Source organism: Amia ocellicauda, chromosome 7 (assembly GCF_036373705.1).
Source record: "Amia ocellicauda isolate fAmiCal2 chromosome 7, fAmiCal2.hap1, whole genome shotgun sequence".
In the NCBI taxonomy this organism is placed as follows: Eukaryota; Metazoa; Chordata; class Actinopteri; order Amiiformes; family Amiidae; genus Amia; species Amia ocellicauda.
Window position 1 is genome coordinate 47,468,727 of NC_089856.1, and position 20,840 is coordinate 47,489,566.

Consider the following 20,840-nt stretch of genomic DNA (forward strand, 5'->3'; position numbering starts at 1 on the left):
TCTGTGAGAATGGTGACTGTCTACCCGTGGGACGTTCAAGTAAGTTTGTAGAGTTGGTTTTCCTGGACATCATGGCAAGACTTACGGTTTGCATGCATCGTTCTTTCGGTTTATGTTGTCACTGGAATTAATAAAACCTTTTATGTGAATCCTCCTCGTCAACTCGCTTCCACAATGTTCCAGTATGGCGGCTTTGTTCTGCACCCCTGCCACTTTTTAAAATAAAATCAACGATCTTCTTGGGCAACATTGTATTCTATATCTTTTAAACTCTTCAGATGTGTGTGTGTCATGGGGCACTTCTCAGAACTGCAGTTGGCACGGGTGTATAGAGAAGGAGTTTGTGGGTTGAAGATGCAACTGGAAACCCCCTCTCACTCATTTTCATCGCCATTTGCCAAAAAAGCAGAGCTGTGTTTTTGCATGGCATTTCAGTTGTTGTGGGCACCATGTCTTCACCAGCAGTGGGAGGGCTGCGTGACTGTGAAGGCCATCGTAAAATGACTGCGTTCATCTAATGAATAACAGCTCTGCTATGCTCAGACTGTGGCTCTGATTAAATTAAGTGTGAATTGGCGGGGGTTGGTTCTGCAGATTTCATACGCTCGGCATGCTTTGTACAGTTTGCGTCTTCTCTGCGTTAGATCTGCTCATTAATAGTCTGGTCTCGTTTCTTAAATCTGTATAAATGTTACCTACACCACTTTCATATTTGTTTTTATGTGCATTTACAATTTTTAAAATGGCAACTTAAATTCAGTGTTCCTTCATGGGGCTAAACTCCCAAAAGGAAGGCCACAAATGCCACATTTTGGTTTGCGTGTTGTTGAATAGCACACTTTTAAACCATGCTTGTTGTGTGCCACTCAATCCATGCCATGTGTGCATGTTGCAGTGCAACAGCCAGGCCTATTGTTAGGCCATCAACCAGGACATTTCCCAGCTCGCTCTCTCCCTTTTGAAGTCCTCTGACAGGCCCTAGAGCCCATTGATAACTGGTGGCCCTGTTCTCAGTCTGGGACTTTGATCTTGGATTTAACATTTCCATTACAAATCACAACCCCCTTTACAACACAGACCCGCAAAGAGGACCAAGGGATGGGAACAATCTGGAAAGTGTCAAATATAACCCCTTGTGTTTTCAATGAAACAGGATATCTAATGGCAGCGATCATTTTAGAATTGACCGTTTTAGAAACTCAAAACAGAGAATGATCTGAAGGTTAAGTGTGTAACCCAAAAGTCAAATCCAGGCAATAATGGGTCTCAACAATACATAAAGGAGCAACACTTAAATCTAACAATTTTTCTCTCGCTCTCCCTCTCCCCCTCCAGACTCCAAAGCCATTGTGGATGGGAACCTGAAGCTTATCCTGGGTTTGATATGGACTCTCATTCTCCACTACTCCATCTCCATGCCCATGTGGGATGAAGAAGAGGATGAGGAGGTCAAGCAGAAGACACCCAAACAAAGGCTGCTGGGATGGATCCAGAACAAGCTGCCCCAGCTGCCCATCACCAACTTCAGCCGCGACTGGCAGTCCGGCAAGGCACTCGGTGCCCTGGTCGACAGCTGTGCCCCAGGTGGGTTGGCGACACTGGTAGTGCAACCAGCCCTAGTTCGGGGGCACCCTTCCTGTGATCCAGTCTCTTGTCTTGACCCTGCTTCTGTGTTACTCACTTTGTGAAATGGATCATGTTTTTAAAGTTTGATGCTTTGATCTGATTTGAAGCAGCCTGGTGTAGGAGCACAGGGTGGGTCCTGTGGTCTAAACCATGCTGGGCCCAGTAGTAGTCATTGCTGGGGACCCTTAGTCCAGGCACTGCTGGCCCCACTCCAATCTGAGTCTTATAATCCACATGGTTACTGGTCCCAATCTGATCTGAGCTCTTTGGTGGTGGCAGTAATATTTCCAATGGGAGTTGCTGCAATTCAATGTGCATGATTTTCTTTTAATTCCCAATCGGGAAAGGATTCATTCTCAGTTTTAGATCAAATCTGTCCCTTCACTTTGTTTGGTTTGGTCCTGCTGCTGTGGTGGTGGTGGTGGTGGTTCTTGCTTCCCCACTTGTGTCCTGTGTCACAATATTGTGCGTAAACCTCCCCCCCTTTCCTCTCCAGGTCTGTGTCCGGACTGGGACTCCTGGGATCAAACCAAACCCGTGGACAATGCCCGCGAGGCCATGCAGCAGGCTGACGATTGGCTGGGAATCCCGCAGGTACGACACGCCCTGAAAGGGTCCACTGGCAGTCACCAAACCCCTGAAGCCTATGTCACGCAAGCACCCCCCCAGGCTGTGACCCACTTCTTAACCGCCCCTGTTCTGTCAAAGCATACACTTTGAAACTGGGTCAAGAAGGGCTTTAGTGCCACCAGTCCACGCACGACCGCAGATCCATTCACAAAAACCTCAATCAGAACTCTGCAACGTAAAAATAAAATTAGGCAAATTACACAATTTCTTCAACTGCCCGTCATATTGCACATTTCTCTTGACACTTGCAAGTCAGCTTCTTAAACCGTGACTTTTTTTTATTTAAAAAAAAAGTTTGTTTCGCAGAAATGCTTCATTATTTCTTGGTGGATGTCCATCTAATCTATTAGCATCTAATATCTGTAACTTAATGATAATCCCTTACTTTCTCCTTGCATACCAGCCAGTTGTTAAAACTCCATATTGTGTTGTTCACAATTGCACCCCAGAACAGAGCTGTAATCTGCAAACTGCTCAAAACTGACCTAGATGAAGCTCTGTTGTAATCTCATGCTCTCTGACTCCACTGTGTAAACTCCCATTGTCCTCTGGGACGATTGCATTTCCAGCAACAATGAAATGAGTTTCCACTTCAAAGTGATCTCCTTGTCGTGGAGCCAAATTCTTCTCTGTTAATGTTGTAAAATAGTGTTTGCAGAGGCCCTTGCAGGCGATCGCTTATTTCAGATCATTCGGTTTATAGAGACTGACAGGAAATAGGAAATATGCCATGGCATGATATTTTATATATGTATATAGATATAGAGATAAATATATATTTTTAAACTTAAGCTGTTGCCAAGCCTGCTGTGTTTACCATGGTTGTTGGCATCTGTCTGCATTAGGGTTTCCTGCTCTTGTAGCGCTTCCTCCAAATGACAACTTTGTATCTCTCTCCTCTCTATCTGTATATCTCCTAGATCTATATATTTTTGTAATTCAATTGTATAGTGGATTTCAGAGCAATACAAAAATAAATGTTCACTTGGGCCGTATGGTTTGGGCGGGTAACTTTGCTTGGCAGCTGAGCAACACAAAGTGCATTGTTAGGAGAAGCAACATCTGCTTCAGAATCTGAATTCGCACTGAATCTGTTAAAGATTTAAGAGGACCAAGTACATCATGAGTCTTGTCATCCTAGTCCTTTTAGTTGCTCTGCACGTGCAAAAGTATCTGAATATGAAAATTTAAAATGTAGTGTTTAGCCAGTTGTCATGGTTCCTATAAAGCCTCTTGATTTTGGTGCGTCTCCTCGCTGGAATGATGTGAGGTTTTGGCGTGGCTGTGGTCATTCATGTGGTGGGTTTGGCCCTGATGATGCCTTTGTCTTGATGGGCGTTGCTGTGTATCTGTTAGGTGATCACCCCCGAGGAGATTGTGGACCCCAATGTGGACGAGCACTCTGTGATGACCTACCTGTCCCAGTTCCCCAAGGCCAAGCTGAAGCCCGGAGCTCCCCTCCGGCCCAAACTCAACCCCAAAAAGGCCCGGGCCTACGGACCAGGTAATCCAACCCCCTACTTCTCTCATTCCCCTCCGCCAACTCTAATCATCCCAGCGGAGGAGGCCTGAAAACAGTTGGAGGCACTGTCCAGATGCTTGGGGCTGCCCAGTCCCTGTATCAAGCACTACCATCCTTACAATCCCGTTGTATTTCAACAAGTGTTGCAGCGCCGTCGCCTAATCTGTCCTCTCTACAGGGATCGAGCCCACGGGCAACGTGGTGATGAAGAGAGCCGAATTCACTGTGGAGACCATCAGTGCTGGCATGGGGGAGGTCCTGGTCTATGTGGAGGACCCCGCTGGCCACAGGGAGGAGGTGAGCCCACAGTGCCACCTGTTGGATGGCAGTTGCAGTGCAAGGGTCCTCTCCACACAAGAACACATCCTTTGTCTAAGGAATTGGTACAGGACTCTAACTGTCCTGTAGGATTTGTGTATTTTATATATTCATTTTTATTCTCTTGGCCGAGTTAAAGCCATTCAAACACTTTCTTTATGTATAGAATGAGAGCAGAATTTACAGGATGTTTTACTATAGTTCGGTATCTTTTTTGCATCTTTTTCTTTCTTTTTTGTCCAGGTGTTCTGTTACCTGATCTTGTGCTACTTGTTAAAATTGATTTCAGGATCTTGCAATGGAAAATTCACAACTTTAAGCATTTAGTGAACTCAAACGCTACTCTAAACCAATGGATATATTTTTCTGGGTGAACTTTTCCGTACTCAAGTTGAACACCTGTAGAGTTCATGTGGTCTAGTTTGCCATTCCCATTTAATTCCCATTTCTTCCTCTAGGCTAAAGTGACGGCCAACAATGACAAGAACCGGACCTACTCAGTCTTCTACATCCCTAAAGTCACGGGCCAGCACACGGTAAGAATCGGTGGATTTTCTTTCACCTTCACCCCTTGGGTACACTGACATTATTTTGTGTCAAAGATCAGTCTGATGTGCCAGATTATCTGTATTTGGCAAAACTCCATCATGGTGAACTGGTCTAGTGATTTGATTTTTATTTTACACTGAGTTTGCACACGTCTGAGAGAACTAGAAGAGCCCTTTTATGATATTTTTTAAATGGTTTCACTGCCTGACCTCATGCCTATGGTCTGTCCCCCCACCCCAAATCCCTCTCATCCAGGTGACTGTACTCTTTGCTGGGCTCCATATCTCCAAGAGCCCCTTTGAGGTCGATGTGGGCATGTCACAGGGAGATTCCAGCAAAGTGACCGCCCAGGGCCCAGGGCTGGAGCCCAGTGGAAACATTGCCAACAAGACCACCTACTTCGATGTCTACACTGCAGGTACCTCCACATTAGACTGTGTTTCCCAGCTCTGGTCCTTGAGGGAACACACTGGCTTCTGGTCTCATTCCATTACACAAAGTTGGCAAATTGGAGACTGGTTTGGGAGGGTAGAAAAATGGGCAGTAACTACAGATTCTGCAAGTGATTGACCGCTAAACTGCTTCTGCCCTTTTGTTGCCCATAGGCGCAGGTGTGGGGGAGGTGGAAGTGGTCATCGTTGACCCCAATGGGAAGAAAGATACCGTGGAGTGTCTTATTGAGGACAAGGGCAATAACAGCTACAGATGCACCTACAAGCCCACGCAGGAGGGAGTCTACACCATCTACATCACATTCGCTGGGGGCCAGATATCCAAGAGCCCCTTCTCGGTCACCGTGGGAGAAGGTAGGGTCTCCGCGCTGGGGTGGGGATGGGTGTTATGTAGTAGTGGGCTTGTGTTAAAGGCAAAAAAACACTTTAGCTCCCAACAGGAACTGAATGTAAGACCTGATCTACTGGGGTCTTATGTTAATGTCAGTTATAGGCAGGTAGAGCTTTCAGGTAATCGCTGAATAGCAGATTTTCTGTTTTATCCTATTGATTGTTCTCCCAATGTCACCAATGGTTATTTCAGAAATGAATACTGTAGTCTGTTACAGCTTCTGTTCTCTGTGCATATTCTCTTCTCTTTCCCTCAACTTCCTGTTCGGCTTCTCCAGTCCAGCTTGCCAAGCGGCCTAGACTTCCTGTGATGTCACTTCCTCTCTCTGGATGGCCACCCTCTTGGCTACCGATGTCATTTCTTCTTTTGCTCAGGGTACCTGTAGTGTTGCCTTCTGTGTGTGCACATGTGTGTATTGCATGCTCTTTGTCCAATCCAATCTAATCTGAATTTACAGGTATCTTAAATGAGAATAGTTTAGGAATACTTTTCCATGTAAACGCCATATTTCTCCACATAATACCGTGGTATCTCTGACAGAATCGGGGATGAACTGACGGTAGGTGAAGTAAGCTCAAACGTACTCATTGAGTTACTGTCAGTCTAGAGTAGGGAACCAGTCCAGCACTGGTCCTTTAACTCAATGGAGAGAATGTACTTCTTTTATTCAATAGTCATCATTTATTCCTCAGTCTTTAGAAAGGATGATTTGGGAGGCTGAGCTATTGAAATGGAATGGGGCTCTGCAGGATCAGGGTTGGAGACCACAATAAACTCCTTTCATCCACCCCCTTCCCTAACTCTGCCAACAAGCAAGTCAAAACCCCAAGAAGTGAAGCAAGTGGCTTTCAGCAATTTGCCCACTGTACCATTCAAATCCACATAAAACTGTGGTTTCAAACGCATCTCAGAAACCCCAAAGCTAAAATATACCTCCTGATATTATGGTCTGAGATTGGCATGATTCTAATTTAACGAGTCTCATCTATGGCAGGTTTTATGTGAAGTAAGAGCAAGCTTGACTTGTGCCACATAGCTGGGATCATTTCACACAAGTGAAGTATTTACTGACTAAATGCCTTCAGAAGCATTCAATTGGAAGATGTGGGAATACTATTTGGAGAAAAGTGCATTTATGGGATAAATCTGGATACATTTTTTTTTGACAGCTGTTGATCATGTGATAATTTATTTACATGAGGGAAGTCCTTTGAGTAGAGGCCTAGAGATTATAATCCGCCCACCTTTTTACTATCATCCGAACACTTATTTGCGATTGGGTGTAGTACAAGATGCAATATGTACAAGTTGATATTGTAATTTTTGTATGTACATTTTAGACTCCTTGTTTTGCCTTGAGTGCACTAAGAGGCCACAACTGAGAATCCATCACCCTTTCATCTGACCCTAAGCCTATTCCTGTTTAGTCATCTGTCCTCGTCTCTCCGTATCGGGCAGTTTCCTTGACTTCTATAATTGCCACTTTCATCCTGGGTCAGGATGATTCGATTAAAATGTGCCAAGCGGCTTTTGAAGAAAGAATAGGGCCCTGTGCTTTATCTACAGAGGGCAGAACCTCTGGGCAGGATATGCTGTCACTTTCTTTGTTTTATTAGTTCTTTTTTCCTCCCCCCTTCATGTTCCTTTTTAAATGGTTTCCAGTCAAAAAACCTTTATCTTCTCCTTTCAGTGCTCCTGTTTCCTTCAGTCCAGGAAAAGGATGCGGTTACATTGTGTATAGAGAAGGTAGCATGGGGAAGGTCGTACCAAAACACCCTTTATGTGGCAGGGGAGAGTCTAGGAACTTACTTTCTGCCCCCTAAATCGGATCGGTGCCATTATTGATCAAATTCTACAGACATGAGTTAAATGCATCCTGAAAATATTCAACTGGAAGTGTTCCATCTGATCTAAAGTGTGAAATACAGACCTGAAACGGTGGTGCTGTGATTTACTAACAAAGCGTCTAGTATCGGTTTGTTTGCGTTAGGTTTCCCAAAACCACAAGCTTTCCATAGCAACTCCCTTCAGGAAACCACTTCTCCTGGCTTGACCAATAAAACTATCAAACTGCTGAAAAGTTGAGCACTGCTAAGGCAGTAGTCGTCGGCCTCCTCTCCCAAAGATCTCTAAAGTCCTCATCTCTGCCCCTCACAGCCTGTAATCCTTCTCTGTGCCGAGCCAAGGGCCGTGGGCTGCAGCCGAAAGGACTGCGCATCAAGGAGACTGCCGACTTCAAAGTCTACACTAAGGGAGCCGGGACGGGCGATCTGAAAGTGACCATCAAGGGACCAAGTGAGTATTGCCCTCCACACACTGAGACGTGCATATACACACACAGAAGCACAGGCATGCACTGAGACAGACTTGCTGCAGTACCATTGAGAACATGACATGACAATGTTGATGAACATGTTAGACCGATGAACTAGTCACAAGTGTACGGTTCATGGAGCTGCAAAGGAGGTGTGACGTTGGGACCCAGCCCCAGTCTGTTTTGCAGCTTTGGGCACATTGGGCATTGTTTCACAATCTCCCTCTTGGACTCTCATTTGTACAGAGGGTCTGGAAGAGCCATGCAAGAAGAAAGACCTGGGAGATGGAGTGTACAGTTATGAGTATTACCCAGGCACCCCTGGAAATTACATCATCACAATCACCTGGGGTGGACAGCATATTCCACGGAGGTGACTTTTTTTTGTTTGTTCTCCCACTCATTTTTTCTCTTCAGCCTGCCTCTTTCAAACTGATGCCCAATGGTCAGTTTGTTTGAATACAAAAATAACCAAAACAAAACCAAGCTCCAAAACGGGAATTGTTACAAATTCAACAGTGGTAATCCAGTTGTACCACCGTTAAGCAAGTCCTGATTCTACCGTTCCCTCTTGCAGCCCCTTCGAGGTGAAGGTAGGCAGTGAGGCGGGCCCCCAGAAGGTGCGTGCGTGGGGTCCAGGTCTGGAGAGCGGCGTGGTGGGGAAGTCCGCCGACTTCGTGGTGGAGGCCGTGGGAGACGATGTGGGGACACTGGGTGAGCCTCGCATTTCTGCTGATCCTTTAGACAAATGTTTGCAGTTTTTTTTAATTCCCCTCTCCCACTATCTAGTCTCAATCCATTTTCCCCACCAAATGCTAAAGTCAAGTCTCATGCCTCTATCTTCACAGGCTTCTCTGTGGAGGGACCCTCTCAGGCCAAGATCGAGTGCGATGACAAGGGAGACGGCTCCTGTGATGTCCGCTACTGGCCCGGTGAGCCCGGAGAGTACGCCGTGCACGTGCTCTGCAACAACGAGGACATCCAGCACAGCCCCTTCATGGCTGAGATCAAGGCAGCCCCAGGGAAAGACTTTCACCCAGAAAAGGTAACCTGATGAAACCCAGAATCCCCATCTTTGGAATTCTGTTTGTGTTCCTCGTTGATTTGGAATTTGCCAAGTCAGTTGTTTACTGGTTTGGAAACTAGTTCTGTTAGCACGCTGGTTAAGACATTTATCAATTAAAGGAACTGGTTAAAAGAATGAAAGACAAGGAAGGAAGGCAAGGGTGATGGAAAGACAATTTAATTCAGTTTGTGTAGTAGCCATCTTGAGAGGAAGTAGTAAGTTGATGGTTGAATGAATACCTGATGTCCAATTCTTTGCACAGGTGAAAGCCTATGGGCCAGGCCTGCAGAGCACCGGGCTGGCGATGAACAAGCCGGCAGAGTTCACAGTCGATGCCAAACTGGGAGGGAAGGCGCCACTGAAGATCCAGGCCCAGGTGCAGTAAACTGAGCTGGGATGGGCCCCGCAGTCAAGAGTCTAGGGGACACAAACTACACTGTAATTTTGACTTCTGTTAAAAGCGCATTTGTTTCTCTTCTATTTCAACAGGACAGTGAAGGAAATCCCGTGGACGTCCAGGTGAAGGATAATGGAAACGGCACCTACAGCTGCTCCTACACCCCCCGCAAGCCCCTCAAACACACAGTCATGGTGTCCTGGGGGGGTGTCAACATCCCTGACAGCCCCTTCCGGGTACGTGTGTATTGAGCAGTTAGAGTAGCAGCAACTTTATTGCTCTCCACATGATTTTGGGGAGTAATTCAGTGACATTTTAAGATGGTTGTCCCAGTTATCTAGTCATGTTTTGAGTATGACCATAAAAAAAAAAAAGCATTTGGACCCTAACATTCCCATCCTCCCATCTTAATATCTATTTCTCCCCCACCTCTGTCTTTCTCCATCCAATTTATAGATGAACATTGGAGCCGGAAGTCACCCAAACAAAGTTAAGGTCTCAGGACCCGGGGTGGCCAAGACTGGCCTGAAAGCTTTCGAGCCAACCTACTTCACTGTGGACTGCGCTGAGGCTGGCCAAGGTATTTGCCAGTTTTTAAAGACAATTGTCCTGCAGGACTGAGCTATGGGTTAGTCTGTGGCAAGAGAATGTATTTAGTGAAGCATAATCTCTGATCCTTGTTAAATAAAATCTTTGATAGGAATAAGAAGTATAATACATTGAATCAACTTGCATGGAGTTTATCTCTGCCAACGATAGACACTGTGCTTCCAGTACTTACTCATTAGAACAAGACTGTAGCTATCAATTTAGTTGGGCTCTTCCCTGCTTTTAAAAGAAGGGACACCGCTTTGAGGTCGTATTCCCCATTCTCCATTTGGATCGGATTTGAGATCCGATCCAAACCTTACTGCTGTAGGAAGACACTGTTGTTCCCTGTCCACCTGCCTTCAGACCTCCTGTTGACATGTCTTGATCTCTCCGTAGGGGACATCAGTATTGGCATCAAGTGTGCCCCTGGGGTGGTTGGCCCTGCTGAAGCCGACATTGACTTTGACATCATCCGCAATGACAACGACACCTTCACGGTCAAATACACCCCCCCTGGAGCCGGCAGCTACACCATCATGGTTCTCTTTGCTGATCAGGTAATTTAATTGCAACTGGCCCCCCATTTGCTGTTATTCATTTACACCAACTACTGTTTTTTTAGAAACAATCAATAGAGCTCCTCTCCACTTGTCCCAACCCAATGGGTCAGATCTTCTGGAAATCCAGAACCCGGGGGCTCCTTTCTCCACCTCCTTCATAAGCTCGAAGATCCCCGGACTCAAATTGTGCTAGTCTCCATCACACTGCAATGGTTAACCCTCTGGCCTCACATGCAGCATATCTACTCTTTCAGGCAATCCCAATGACGCCCATCAGAATCAAGGTGGACCCCTCCCATGATGCCAGCAAGGTCAAAGCAGAGGGGCCAGGGCTGAGCAGAAGTGGTAAGAACTGGAATCTCTTTTCCCTCCCTAAATTCAAAAGCAGTAGTGCTTTGAAAAGTTGCTGCTCAGTGCACTTCAACAAATATCTACGTCTCAAAGTTTGTCTAAGACACTTGCTCTAATGCAGGGACTGGGATGTCCTCAGATTTTTGTTCTAGCCAAGCTTTTGGCTCCTTAACTGGTCTAATTAAATGAGTCTGGAGAGAAGCATTAAAACCAACTTAAGTGATAGAAGGCCCAGGCCCTGACCTCTCTGTGCATGTTCTCTGCCAGGCATTGAGCTCAACAAACCAACTCACTTCACGGTCAACACCAAGGCAGCTGGAAAAGCCAAACTGGACGTGCAGTTCACTGGTGCCACCAAGGCAGACGCGGTCAAGGATTTCGACATTGTCAACAACCACGACAACACCTACACTGTCAAATACACCCCTGTGCAGCAGGTAGGAAACCTAGGTTGGAGGTGGGGTGGGGATGGAAGAGAGGTTTGCAATCCAATTTCCAAACCTTTGTAGGTGGAAATAAAGGCTGACTTGTTTAGTGCCCCAACAGACCCTCCTACAGCTTAATTCCTTTAGAGCTTCTACTAGTTTTGAGGGTCCTAGTATACCAGTGCTTTCCAACCCTGAATTGTGGAAAGTCCCAGGCTAGTCAGATTAGTCTCTTGCCCAGTTATAGAGAACTGGTGTTTTGCGTTGAGTGATCTCTTTATGACTGTTACCCAGACGTGAACCTTCTTAATGGATCCCAATTCAATGTTTCCAAGCCTTTATTACTTATTGTAATGGTGGGCTGCATGCTTGGACTGGGACCATTGTTGCGAGATCACCATACCAAACTACAATATGCCTGAAACTCCTTAGTCGAGACTCTTCCTTGAATACTGCTAATGTTGATTTTGGTTTAGTGCTGTAACTTGTCCTTCACTGTCCTCACAGGGTAACATGGGAGTCAACGTCACCTATGGGGGAGACTCCATTCCCAAGAGCCCTTTCTCTGTTGGGGTGGCCCCAAGTGTGGATCTTAGCAAGGTCAAAGTGTCTGGTCTGGGAGACCGTAAGTGTGATTTTTATTTTATGGAATTACTTTTATTTCTCTCATCCAGCCACTCTCCATATTGGCATTGTGCAAGCCAAATCTAAAAACCATTTTGAATCCTTGTAGTGCCTGGTGGTTTGTCAATACTTTACATTATAAGAGCAAAACAAGTGAGAGGGAGGTGGGTGGGAACAATGTACTACAAAAAACTCTGTTCAGACTGCAAAAATATTCGTCCTTGGTTTACTTGTTGGTGGCTTCCAGTGTGCTGCTGCCTGGTCACAGTTCGTATCCTTGACTCTCTCCTCTTCCTTCTCGTCTCTGCAGAGATGGCCGTGGGCAAGGATCAGGACATCACAGTGAAGTCCAAGGGTGCTGGTGGGCAGGGCAAAGTGGGAGCCAAGATCACTGCACCCTCAGGAAAACCGGTACCCAGCAAGGTGGAGCCAGGCCTGAGCCCAGAGACTAGCCAGGTCCGCTTCATTCCCCGGGAGCAGGGGCCCTATGAGGTGGAGCTCACGTATGATGGAATGCCCATCCCCGGCAGCCCCTTCCCAGTGAAGGCTGTGGCTCCCGCAGATCCTTCCAAGGTGAGATCACCATCCTTTTAAACCAGTTCAAGCCTTTGATTTGAAGAGCTGCATAGTCGTACCAGTTGTGTAAATCCTGTCGGTCACCTCTTAAGTTTCCATATACTGAAGCCTTGATGCAAATTAACCCAAATTCCGTCCCATCGCTCCCCCCAGGTTCGCTGCTCTGGCCCAGGGCTGGAGCGAGGCAAAGTGGGGGAAACGGGGAAGTTCAATGTGGACTGCACCAATGCTGGACCGGCTGAGCTGACCATCGAGATCATCTCGGACAACGGCACGGAGGCTGAGGTCCACATCCAGGACAACGGAGACGGAACCTACACAATCACCTACATCCCCCTCTACCCCGGCGTCTACACCATCACCATACGCTACGGTGGCCAGGATGTGCCAAACTTCCCCTCCAGGCTCACTGTGGAGCCAGCTTTGGACTCCAGTGGCGTCAAAGTCTTTGGCCCTGGGGTTGAGGGCAAAGGTAGGTTTTTCAACTCAAACGTCAAACGCTTCCTTCACTGGAACCCACCTTGCACAGTCTCACCTTGTAAAACAACCCCAGGCATCCAATCTCACTTCTCCTCCCTCCCTCCCACCCACTCCACCAGGCGTTTTCCGTGAAGCCACTACTGATTTCACCGTGGATGCCCGAGCCCTGACGAAATCCGGCGGCAACCACATCAAGACTCGTATCAACAACCCGTCGGGCAACCGCACGGATGCCTTGATCCGGGACCTCGGAGACGGTACCTACAAGGTGGAATACACTCCTTATGAGGAAGGTGAGCTACAACAGCTCCTGGATCTAAACTCCTTCTGAGCTTCTAAGGAGTTGAATTGATCAGATTTTATATGAAAAGGACTAACTTCCTCAAGGTTCGTTGGAAAACAGTTTGTCGTTCTTCCTAGGTGTGCACAACGTGGAAGTTGCCTACGATGACGTCCCGGTACCCAAGAGCCCCTTCAGAGTTCCTGTGACTGAGGGCTGTGACCCAGCCAGGGTGCGGGTTCATGGGCCTGGCCTTCAGAGTGGCATCACCAACAAGCCCAACAAATTCACTGTCGAGACCCGGTATGTCCTTGGCTGAACTTTAAATCTGCTTCACAGCACCGCTGTAACATTCAGAAACAATCGCCACCTCCACTTTGCCTGGTCTGAGTATAGGGGGGAACTGGTTAAGGTCTCCTCTGCAGTATTCCTTGAATATTAACAGTACTCCATTAGCGTGGTTAATCTGGAATTGAGATGCATGGGTGGTGGTGATGCAAAGGATAACTTGTATAAAATGTGGGCAGTTGGTTTTACTGATCTCTTGTCTCAGGGGGGCTGGGACTGGAGGCCTGGGGCTGGCTGTGGAGGGTCCATCAGAAGCCAAGATGTCCTGTACTGACAACAAGGATGGCAGCTGCTCAGTGGAATACGTGCCATACGAGCCTGGCACCTACAACCTCAACATCACCTATGGTGGGCAGCCTGTGCAGGGTAAGCAAGGTCTCCATCACCTCTCCCATGGATTCCCCATTGGGTATGCCTATTGGAATAGGGAGATTTTTCCATTCATCCATGTCAAGACTCCTGCAAGCCAGGCAGAGGCAAGGTTAGGCCTGTGTGCAGTACCATCCCAGTATCAATACCAGAAATGGTACTACTCTAATACACTGCTGACCGACTGGGAAGATTAGTCCACTCTGAATTGGGCAGTATTTGGTTTGCAGTCAGTCTTTCCTAACTAAAGCTCACCAGTGCTGTAGTATATCTGACAATCTTTATACTACAGAAGCACCAAAAATGCTTACCCTGCATTTTCCCCTAAAAGCCTTGTCCTGTGTGCTGTCTCAACTTCTCTCTCGGTGTCTCTCCCCCCTGCAGGTAGCCCATTCTCTGTGCCCGTTCACGATGTTGTTGATGCTTCCAAGGTGAAGTGCCTGGGGCAGGGCCTGGGAAACAACGTGCGTGCCAACATCCCCCAGAGCTTCACCGTGGACACCAGCAAGGCTGGGGTGGCTCCTCTTCAAGTCCGAGTTCAGGGACCCAAAGGTACCAACCTCCACAACCCATTTCTGCTATTGCACAGAGGCAGAAGTCTTCCGTTCTCCTGGATGCATTGTAACCATTGTTGGTGAATTGTGGTGTATTTTCCCACCCAATATTGTGTGTGTGTGTGTGTGTTGATCTCACGGCAAGGAACATATGAGGCACAGAGTTTAGGATTATTTGGTTTCAGAAAGGTGGACCTGACCGACCATAAATATTTATACATTTACTAAAGTGGCGATGGTTTTAATGTTTGCCTGTGTCCTTCAGGTGTTGTTGAACCAGTAGAAGTGGTGGACAATGGAGACCAGACTCACACTGTCAATTACGTGCCAACAAGAGAGGGCCCTTACTCGGTCAATGTCCTGTACGCAGATGAGGAGATTCCACGCAGGTAAGGGCGACGACTTTCCTTTGACATGACTTGCTCATTGACTTTTTAGTAGCAAGATCTGCTGCAGGACACTTGCTGGTTAATGCCCTGAATCAAATCATAATCTGCAGAAAACACATTTTAAAAGGTGCATGTCATCTCTCATCAAATCCATCCCAATATAAATGTTTGATCCGTCTGATTTGGCTCCAGGTAAAGTTCCAGTTCAGTTAAGTGCTGCCTTTCCTCAGTTCTTCTCAATAGGCCTCATAACTAGATCTTCCTGTAAACTAACCCCCTCTCTCTGGTCACCCATCAGTCCCTTCAAGGTCAAGGTGCTGCCCACTCATGATGCCAGCAAGGTCAAAGCCAGTGGGCCAGGCCTGAACACAACTGGGGTGCCTGCTAGTCTCCCTGTGGAGTTCACCATCGATGCCAAGGATGCAGGCGAGGGGTTACTCGCCGTCCAGATCACGGTAAGGGGCATTGAGAGTGATGGTGGAAGAATTCCCACCCTTTACACCATAGCATCCCTTAAAGAAGGGGTGGGCTCGGGGGGCCTCGAGGGGGTTGGGATCCTGCACATCTGAACTTATATAAAACCAGGACTTGTCAGCTGACTGGACTTCTGATCCTGATTAATCCACCCAATCAATCCTCTAATTCAGATCTGAGGTAGAAAGAAACCAGACACCCCTTTGGTCTTTGGGGACTGGTCTGTCTGCCCCCCTCCTCAAAGCTGTGAATTACTCCTTACCCATCGCCCGTCTGTTTGCACGTAGGATCCAGAAGGCAAGCCCAAAAAGGCTAACATTCGGGACAACCAAGACGGGACCTACCTGGTGTCGTACGTCCCCGATATGACCGGACGGTACACCATCCTGATAAAGTATGGCGGCGACGAGATCCCATACTCCCCGTACAGGATCAGAGCACTGCCATCTGGAGACGCCAGCAAATGCACCGTTACAGGTACCCCTGACCACTCTCTCCCAGCCTCTAGCATTGAAGATGTGAGGAACTCCTTGTTTTAGACGAGAATGCTTTAAGTGACATTTATTTAATATTACCCATCAGGGAACACCAAAATTTTTACTGTTAATTGTCAGCGTTGACTTGAACTTCATTCACAATGTAATAATGGTGCTATCTAGGTATTCTTGAGATGCAGCAAGATTCTGGTTATGGATGGAGGTGAAACTCAAGTGTCCTTTTAGTTGTTCTTTGCAGACACGAATCTCTCTGGGGGGTGCACAATCCCAGAAACCTCCTTTTAGAGATTTACTTTTTTTGTAAAATGGGTGGAAATCCACATTGTGAAGACACTTGTGGGTCAGCAGTAAAGAGCTTTCCTTTCTGATGGTCATCATGCGGAGCTTTATGGAAAGTCACTGCCAATCAAGATCTAGTGATTTTTGTTTTTGTATTTAAACGTAAAATTGGTTTTACCTTGTGCAAAAATTCACTCAGTTTTTCACGCTTTCACCACAGACACAACTTCCTGTGCTGCTCACGTTTTAAATCACAATGTTTTTTGTTGTTTTCACTTTTGACCAATCATTTTTTTTTATTTTGGAGCACATTTGGTTGCTTTATTTTGTGTTGCTGTGATTTTTATTTTGAATCATTTTGATCTCACTGTATCCTTCTCTGCTCTTTGCTTCTCACCTTCAGTCTCAATTGGAGGTCAGGGGTTGGGTAAGCGCTTTGTACAAAATTACAAATTTGTTTTTTTGCATGACGAATGGCAATCACCCTCCTTTAATAACGCTGTCTTCTAAATCTTAGCTCTTTCTCATTTACATTTTTTTTTTCGCTTTCTCTATGTTGGGGGGTTGAAAAGGTGGTGTCTTGGATTTTGGTGTAACTTGGTTTTGAGTAAATGTTACTAAATATCTAAAGTCTTGATTTTGGTTATGATTTAGTCAAATGGCAAGAATGTTGCTTTTTTAAACTGGTCCCAAACACAGTATATATCAACCCTAGTTTCTGGGTTCCTGTTTTGGCTGGTTTGAGTCTTTGTCTCGGGGCCCTTTCTTAACAGGCTGTTTTTGTTCGGTCTCCAAATGAGCATGTTTTTTGCATCTGAACTAACTTCCCAGTGGTCTTAGGCATCCTAGCTGAGTGTTCAATTTTTTTTTGTAATGCCTTTCAGTGAAGAGGGCCTAGAGAAACTAGGAGTGGTTGTCTGGCACTGTCCGACAGTGGTCCAATCTACTTTTCTGTGGCTATCTTCAGTCTGTGGCTGAAGAACATTCATCTTTGAGACTAAGCCAATAGTGGATCAGATGTATAATTGAAAGCAGAGTAGGAATGAAAAACCAGAAGACCATGTAGCTCTTACTAGAATGGTGCAATAATTCAGGGACTAAACTCTTTAACTCCCCCATTTGTTTCTCCCTGTTCGGCTGGCTGATTTAACCAGAGCTTTGCCACATCCTCTCATCTGTAACTGTGGTGACTAATCAATCGACTCTCTCAAATGGTCGCATGCTGCCCCCCTCCGCCCTGGAATGTGCTTCCCCGTTGGCTGTTACAGAAGAAGCCTGCGTATAGCACTTAGACCTAGAGGAGGTGTTTATTGTCCGCGTTCAGGAATCTGGAGAAACTGAGGAATGTAGATCTGGCCAATTTGTCCCATTGCATCTTTAGCTGAAACGCATCCGATCTCTCTGATTGCAATGGAACCCATTTAAAGAAACTGAACTGAGGGCTGCATTGACAGTTTTTCAGTTCAGTCAATAGGTTAAGACCATTCAGGTTCAGATCATGCTCTGATTTTCCAGTGTATAGTAGACCAAGTGCCAGGTCACCATAGAAGCGAACAATTCTCCGGTGATCTGTCTAGGTGGCCCCCATTCCATTAACAGGGCTGAGCCTTTTTCCACTCTAGAGTAAACCGAACACAAGTGCAGCTTTGGCAGAAGCTGGCCAGGGACTTTGCTTATTGTACATCAGCGTCTCCCTGTGGTCACTGGAGCACCTGCAGCCTCAGACTGTTACCAGTTTACAGCTGCATAGAATCTTCCCATTGGTGGAATAGCTGGGTGCTGTGGGGCATCATGGGTCCAAAAATGCATGTGTTGGAACAATTCCAGCAAAGCAAACCCGTAAAGCTCAAATGGCAGCCCTGCCACAGGCATGCAGGGATAGTTTTCTCTCTCCACTTACCCCTTCGTGATCGTCAGCAGTTTCTCCAGTTTTCAGAGCGTTAACTGAAATCCTGGTTTTCCTGGGAGTCCAGGCCTAGGTTCGGGAGCATGAACTGGTACGAGGCAGGGCGATCGCTGGGAAAGGAGGAAGGCAGCTGGGGTGGGGGTGGATGTTGCGATGGGGGGGATATCAAAGCCAGGCTGGTGGGGATTTTAATCTACTGACGTTGGGCTGCAGGTGCCGGAGTGGGCCCCACCATCCAGATCGGGGAGCAGACAGTGATCACGGTGGACGCCAAGGCGGCAGGCAAGGGCAAGGTGACCTGTACTGTGTGCACCCCCGACGGCACCGAGGTGGACGTCGATGTGGTGGAAAATGAGGACGGTACCTTCGATATCTTCTACACCGCCCCCCAGCCGGGCAAATACGTCATCTGCGTGCGCTTCGGAGGGGAACACATTCCCAACAGCCCCTTCCAAGTCACTGTAAGTGCTGGGTCACATGTATAATGGTTAAGATTAGGCTTGCAGACTAGAATTGGGGTGATGCACAGATCTCCGAGGAAGAGCCAGAGATTCCCTTGCTCTTCACCTCCTTTCTCTCCATCCTTATGCCGATCTGCTTGTATATATTTGAATATTTATATACAGCAGTGTAGGTATACCCCTTCTGTATTCAAATTTTAAAAAATGCAACTCCTGTATTAAAAAAAAATTGAGCAGCATAACATATTGCAGACTGGTAAATGTATGTTAAGTAATTTGGTATTTTTCTCGTTTTGTACACCTTCCCAAATGACGTGTGATACCTATCTGAAATTTAATACTGTGCTTCCATCTCATTTTAGTTGATTTTGTTTTATGTACTTTTATATCATGATGGAATCTTTTCCAAGTAAAGTCTCCTCTTTTGCAGCAGCACCAGTCCAAGAAGTTCAGACTGACTTTTAAGCTAAAGACCCTATTTTTGTTCTTGTCCCCTCACAATTCAATGATTTTCCCCCTCCCCTCTCCAAATCTCCCTACCTCCCCCCACCTTCCACCTCCACTGTCTTTCTCCATTTCTAGGCTCTGGATGGGGCCCCCACTGAGCAACTCCTCCAGCAGACTCAAGTGCCGCAGTATGCCTATGCCCCCGGAGTGGGGCAACCTTGGGTACAAAAACATTCCCCGCTTCTCTCCCCTAATTTCTTTTATATTTTGTGTTTTCATGTTCTTTTGGTCTTCCTTTCTAGCCATACCCTGTCTCCTGTTTGACTACTTCTGTCTCCCTGAGCACAATCTCCATTTTCCCAGCAGGCTGTAGGGTTTGTTCACAGGGTGTCCGAAACACAAGGTGCTTAATTGCCTTGTGCCAAATTTCCTTTGCTCCACTATTTGGTTTCCACGATAGTCATAGAAATGGGCCAACTCGCCTGATAATACGGCCCACCGACTGATGTTCACGAGCAAGATGTTTGGCTTGTTTTATGATCCATTTGCATTTTGAGCGGTCTAAACAGTCAAACATCTGTTTATTTCTTGGCAGACTCCCTTACGAAAACCTTTATAAAACGCACAACATATTTAAAAACTAGAAGACTCCTTTCTTTAATGTGACTTAAGAGGATCTAGTAGGAACCTACAAGTTCTAGGTGCAGCCTGAAACTGGCAACGTGCTCTGAAGGAAAGCGTTAACTTGTCCTTTTGTTTTTCTCCCCAGTCTTGTAATGTTTAAATCCTGTGTTTGTCTCCATCTCATCAACTCCTTCATTTCACCTTTCGAAGGTTCTGCTCTCTCCAGTCCAGAGCTGCTATTGGGCTATTTTTTGTGACCTCTCTCTCCACCAATCCTCTTGTCCTGCGTCTGCTTCTACAGGGGGTCTCCGATTCTGATTGGCTTTAAGGCTACACCCAGTCCTGACTTTTTGTTCTCTCCCTGCCTCAGTGTTGGTGATCGGTCATCTTCCATTGCTGTTTGTTTTCTGTCTGTGGGTCTGTTTCCCAACCTAATCCATTTCATGCGTTTTGTTTTTAATATCCCATTCCTTTGTAGTCCTCTTTCCAAAGCCTTTTGAATGTACAGTGGCGGCGTTATCCCCTACTTTTTGTGTTGTCCCTCAGTCGGCCCCACACGCCTAACCGTACCAAAAAGGTGGTTTCGAAAATATTGTACTTTTGAGGCCCCCTTATCGTTCCTTTCCTCAGAAAAAAACTTTCAGTAATGTTATGCAAATTTCAATTGGTGAGGTCTGATCTGGCCCCAGTGTCTGTTTGCAATGTGTACAGCATAGCATAGAAACCATTTTAAGTGGCCAGGTCCCTTTTGAAACTGAACCCAATTCCCCAGGACAGCATCAAAAACTATACTACTCAGAATGCTTTCAAAACTCCACCTTCGTGTGTTCGTGTGCGCTGCCGACTGAGGGTTACTGTGCGGTGTGAGTGTTCCAGGCTTGGTCAGGTGGAGCTTTGAACTTTGATCTCTGTTTTCAGGCGACCGACCGCCAAATGGGGATGAACGGCCTGGACGTGGCTGGACTGCGACCTTTTGATCTGGTCATTCCATTCACCATCAAGAAGGGAGAGATCACAGGTAAGAGCCAATGCAGATGACGCTATTGGAGATCTGGATAGTTCGAGGTTTGATGTGTAAATTATGTGTGGAAGAACTTTGTGTCATAGTATCCATGATCTGGAATTCTCTTTTCCCCAGGCGATGTCCGAATGCCCTCGGGTAAGATTGCCAAGCCAGACATCACTGACAACAAGGACGGCACCGTGACGGTCAAGTATGCGCCCACTGAGGCTGGGCTCCACGAGATGGACATCAAATACGATGGCATCCACATCCCAGGTAACTCCTTCACACTAACCGCATATCTTGTAGATAATGCCACGGTCAGTCTCTTACAATG

General features: G+C 46.6%; 1 protein-coding gene across 1 annotated transcript in view; it reads left to right on the forward strand.

The window, feature by feature from the left end:
• flna (filamin A, alpha (actin binding protein 280)) overlaps window positions 1-20,840 on the forward strand; it is a 56,449-nt gene that overhangs the window by 26,206 nt on the left and 9,403 nt on the right. Inside the window, exons 3-34 of the mRNA XM_066709999.1 lie at window positions 1,336-1,584; window positions 2,123-2,220; window positions 3,613-3,760; window positions 3,957-4,075; window positions 4,555-4,632; window positions 4,901-5,063; window positions 5,251-5,451; window positions 7,646-7,783; window positions 8,049-8,175; window positions 8,380-8,516; window positions 8,651-8,847; window positions 9,131-9,244; window positions 9,358-9,501; window positions 9,722-9,845; window positions 10,253-10,413; window positions 10,671-10,761; window positions 11,035-11,204; window positions 11,700-11,817; window positions 12,127-12,389; window positions 12,546-12,864; window positions 12,992-13,165; window positions 13,293-13,455; window positions 13,706-13,866; window positions 14,254-14,421; window positions 14,689-14,812; window positions 15,111-15,267; window positions 15,574-15,763; window positions 16,466-16,489; window positions 18,182-18,429; window positions 19,012-19,098; window positions 20,419-20,518; window positions 20,639-20,779. Coding sequence (XP_066566096.1) covers window positions 1,336-1,584; window positions 2,123-2,220; window positions 3,613-3,760; window positions 3,957-4,075; window positions 4,555-4,632; window positions 4,901-5,063; window positions 5,251-5,451; window positions 7,646-7,783; window positions 8,049-8,175; window positions 8,380-8,516; window positions 8,651-8,847; window positions 9,131-9,244; window positions 9,358-9,501; window positions 9,722-9,845; window positions 10,253-10,413; window positions 10,671-10,761; window positions 11,035-11,204; window positions 11,700-11,817; window positions 12,127-12,389; window positions 12,546-12,864; window positions 12,992-13,165; window positions 13,293-13,455; window positions 13,706-13,866; window positions 14,254-14,421; window positions 14,689-14,812; window positions 15,111-15,267; window positions 15,574-15,763; window positions 16,466-16,489; window positions 18,182-18,429; window positions 19,012-19,098; window positions 20,419-20,518; window positions 20,639-20,779 — 4,896 coding nt within the window. The remainder of the gene's footprint in view (window positions 1-1,335; window positions 1,585-2,122; window positions 2,221-3,612; window positions 3,761-3,956; window positions 4,076-4,554; window positions 4,633-4,900; window positions 5,064-5,250; window positions 5,452-7,645; window positions 7,784-8,048; window positions 8,176-8,379; window positions 8,517-8,650; window positions 8,848-9,130; window positions 9,245-9,357; window positions 9,502-9,721; window positions 9,846-10,252; window positions 10,414-10,670; window positions 10,762-11,034; window positions 11,205-11,699; window positions 11,818-12,126; window positions 12,390-12,545; window positions 12,865-12,991; window positions 13,166-13,292; window positions 13,456-13,705; window positions 13,867-14,253; window positions 14,422-14,688; window positions 14,813-15,110; window positions 15,268-15,573; window positions 15,764-16,465; window positions 16,490-18,181; window positions 18,430-19,011; window positions 19,099-20,418; window positions 20,519-20,638; window positions 20,780-20,840) is intronic.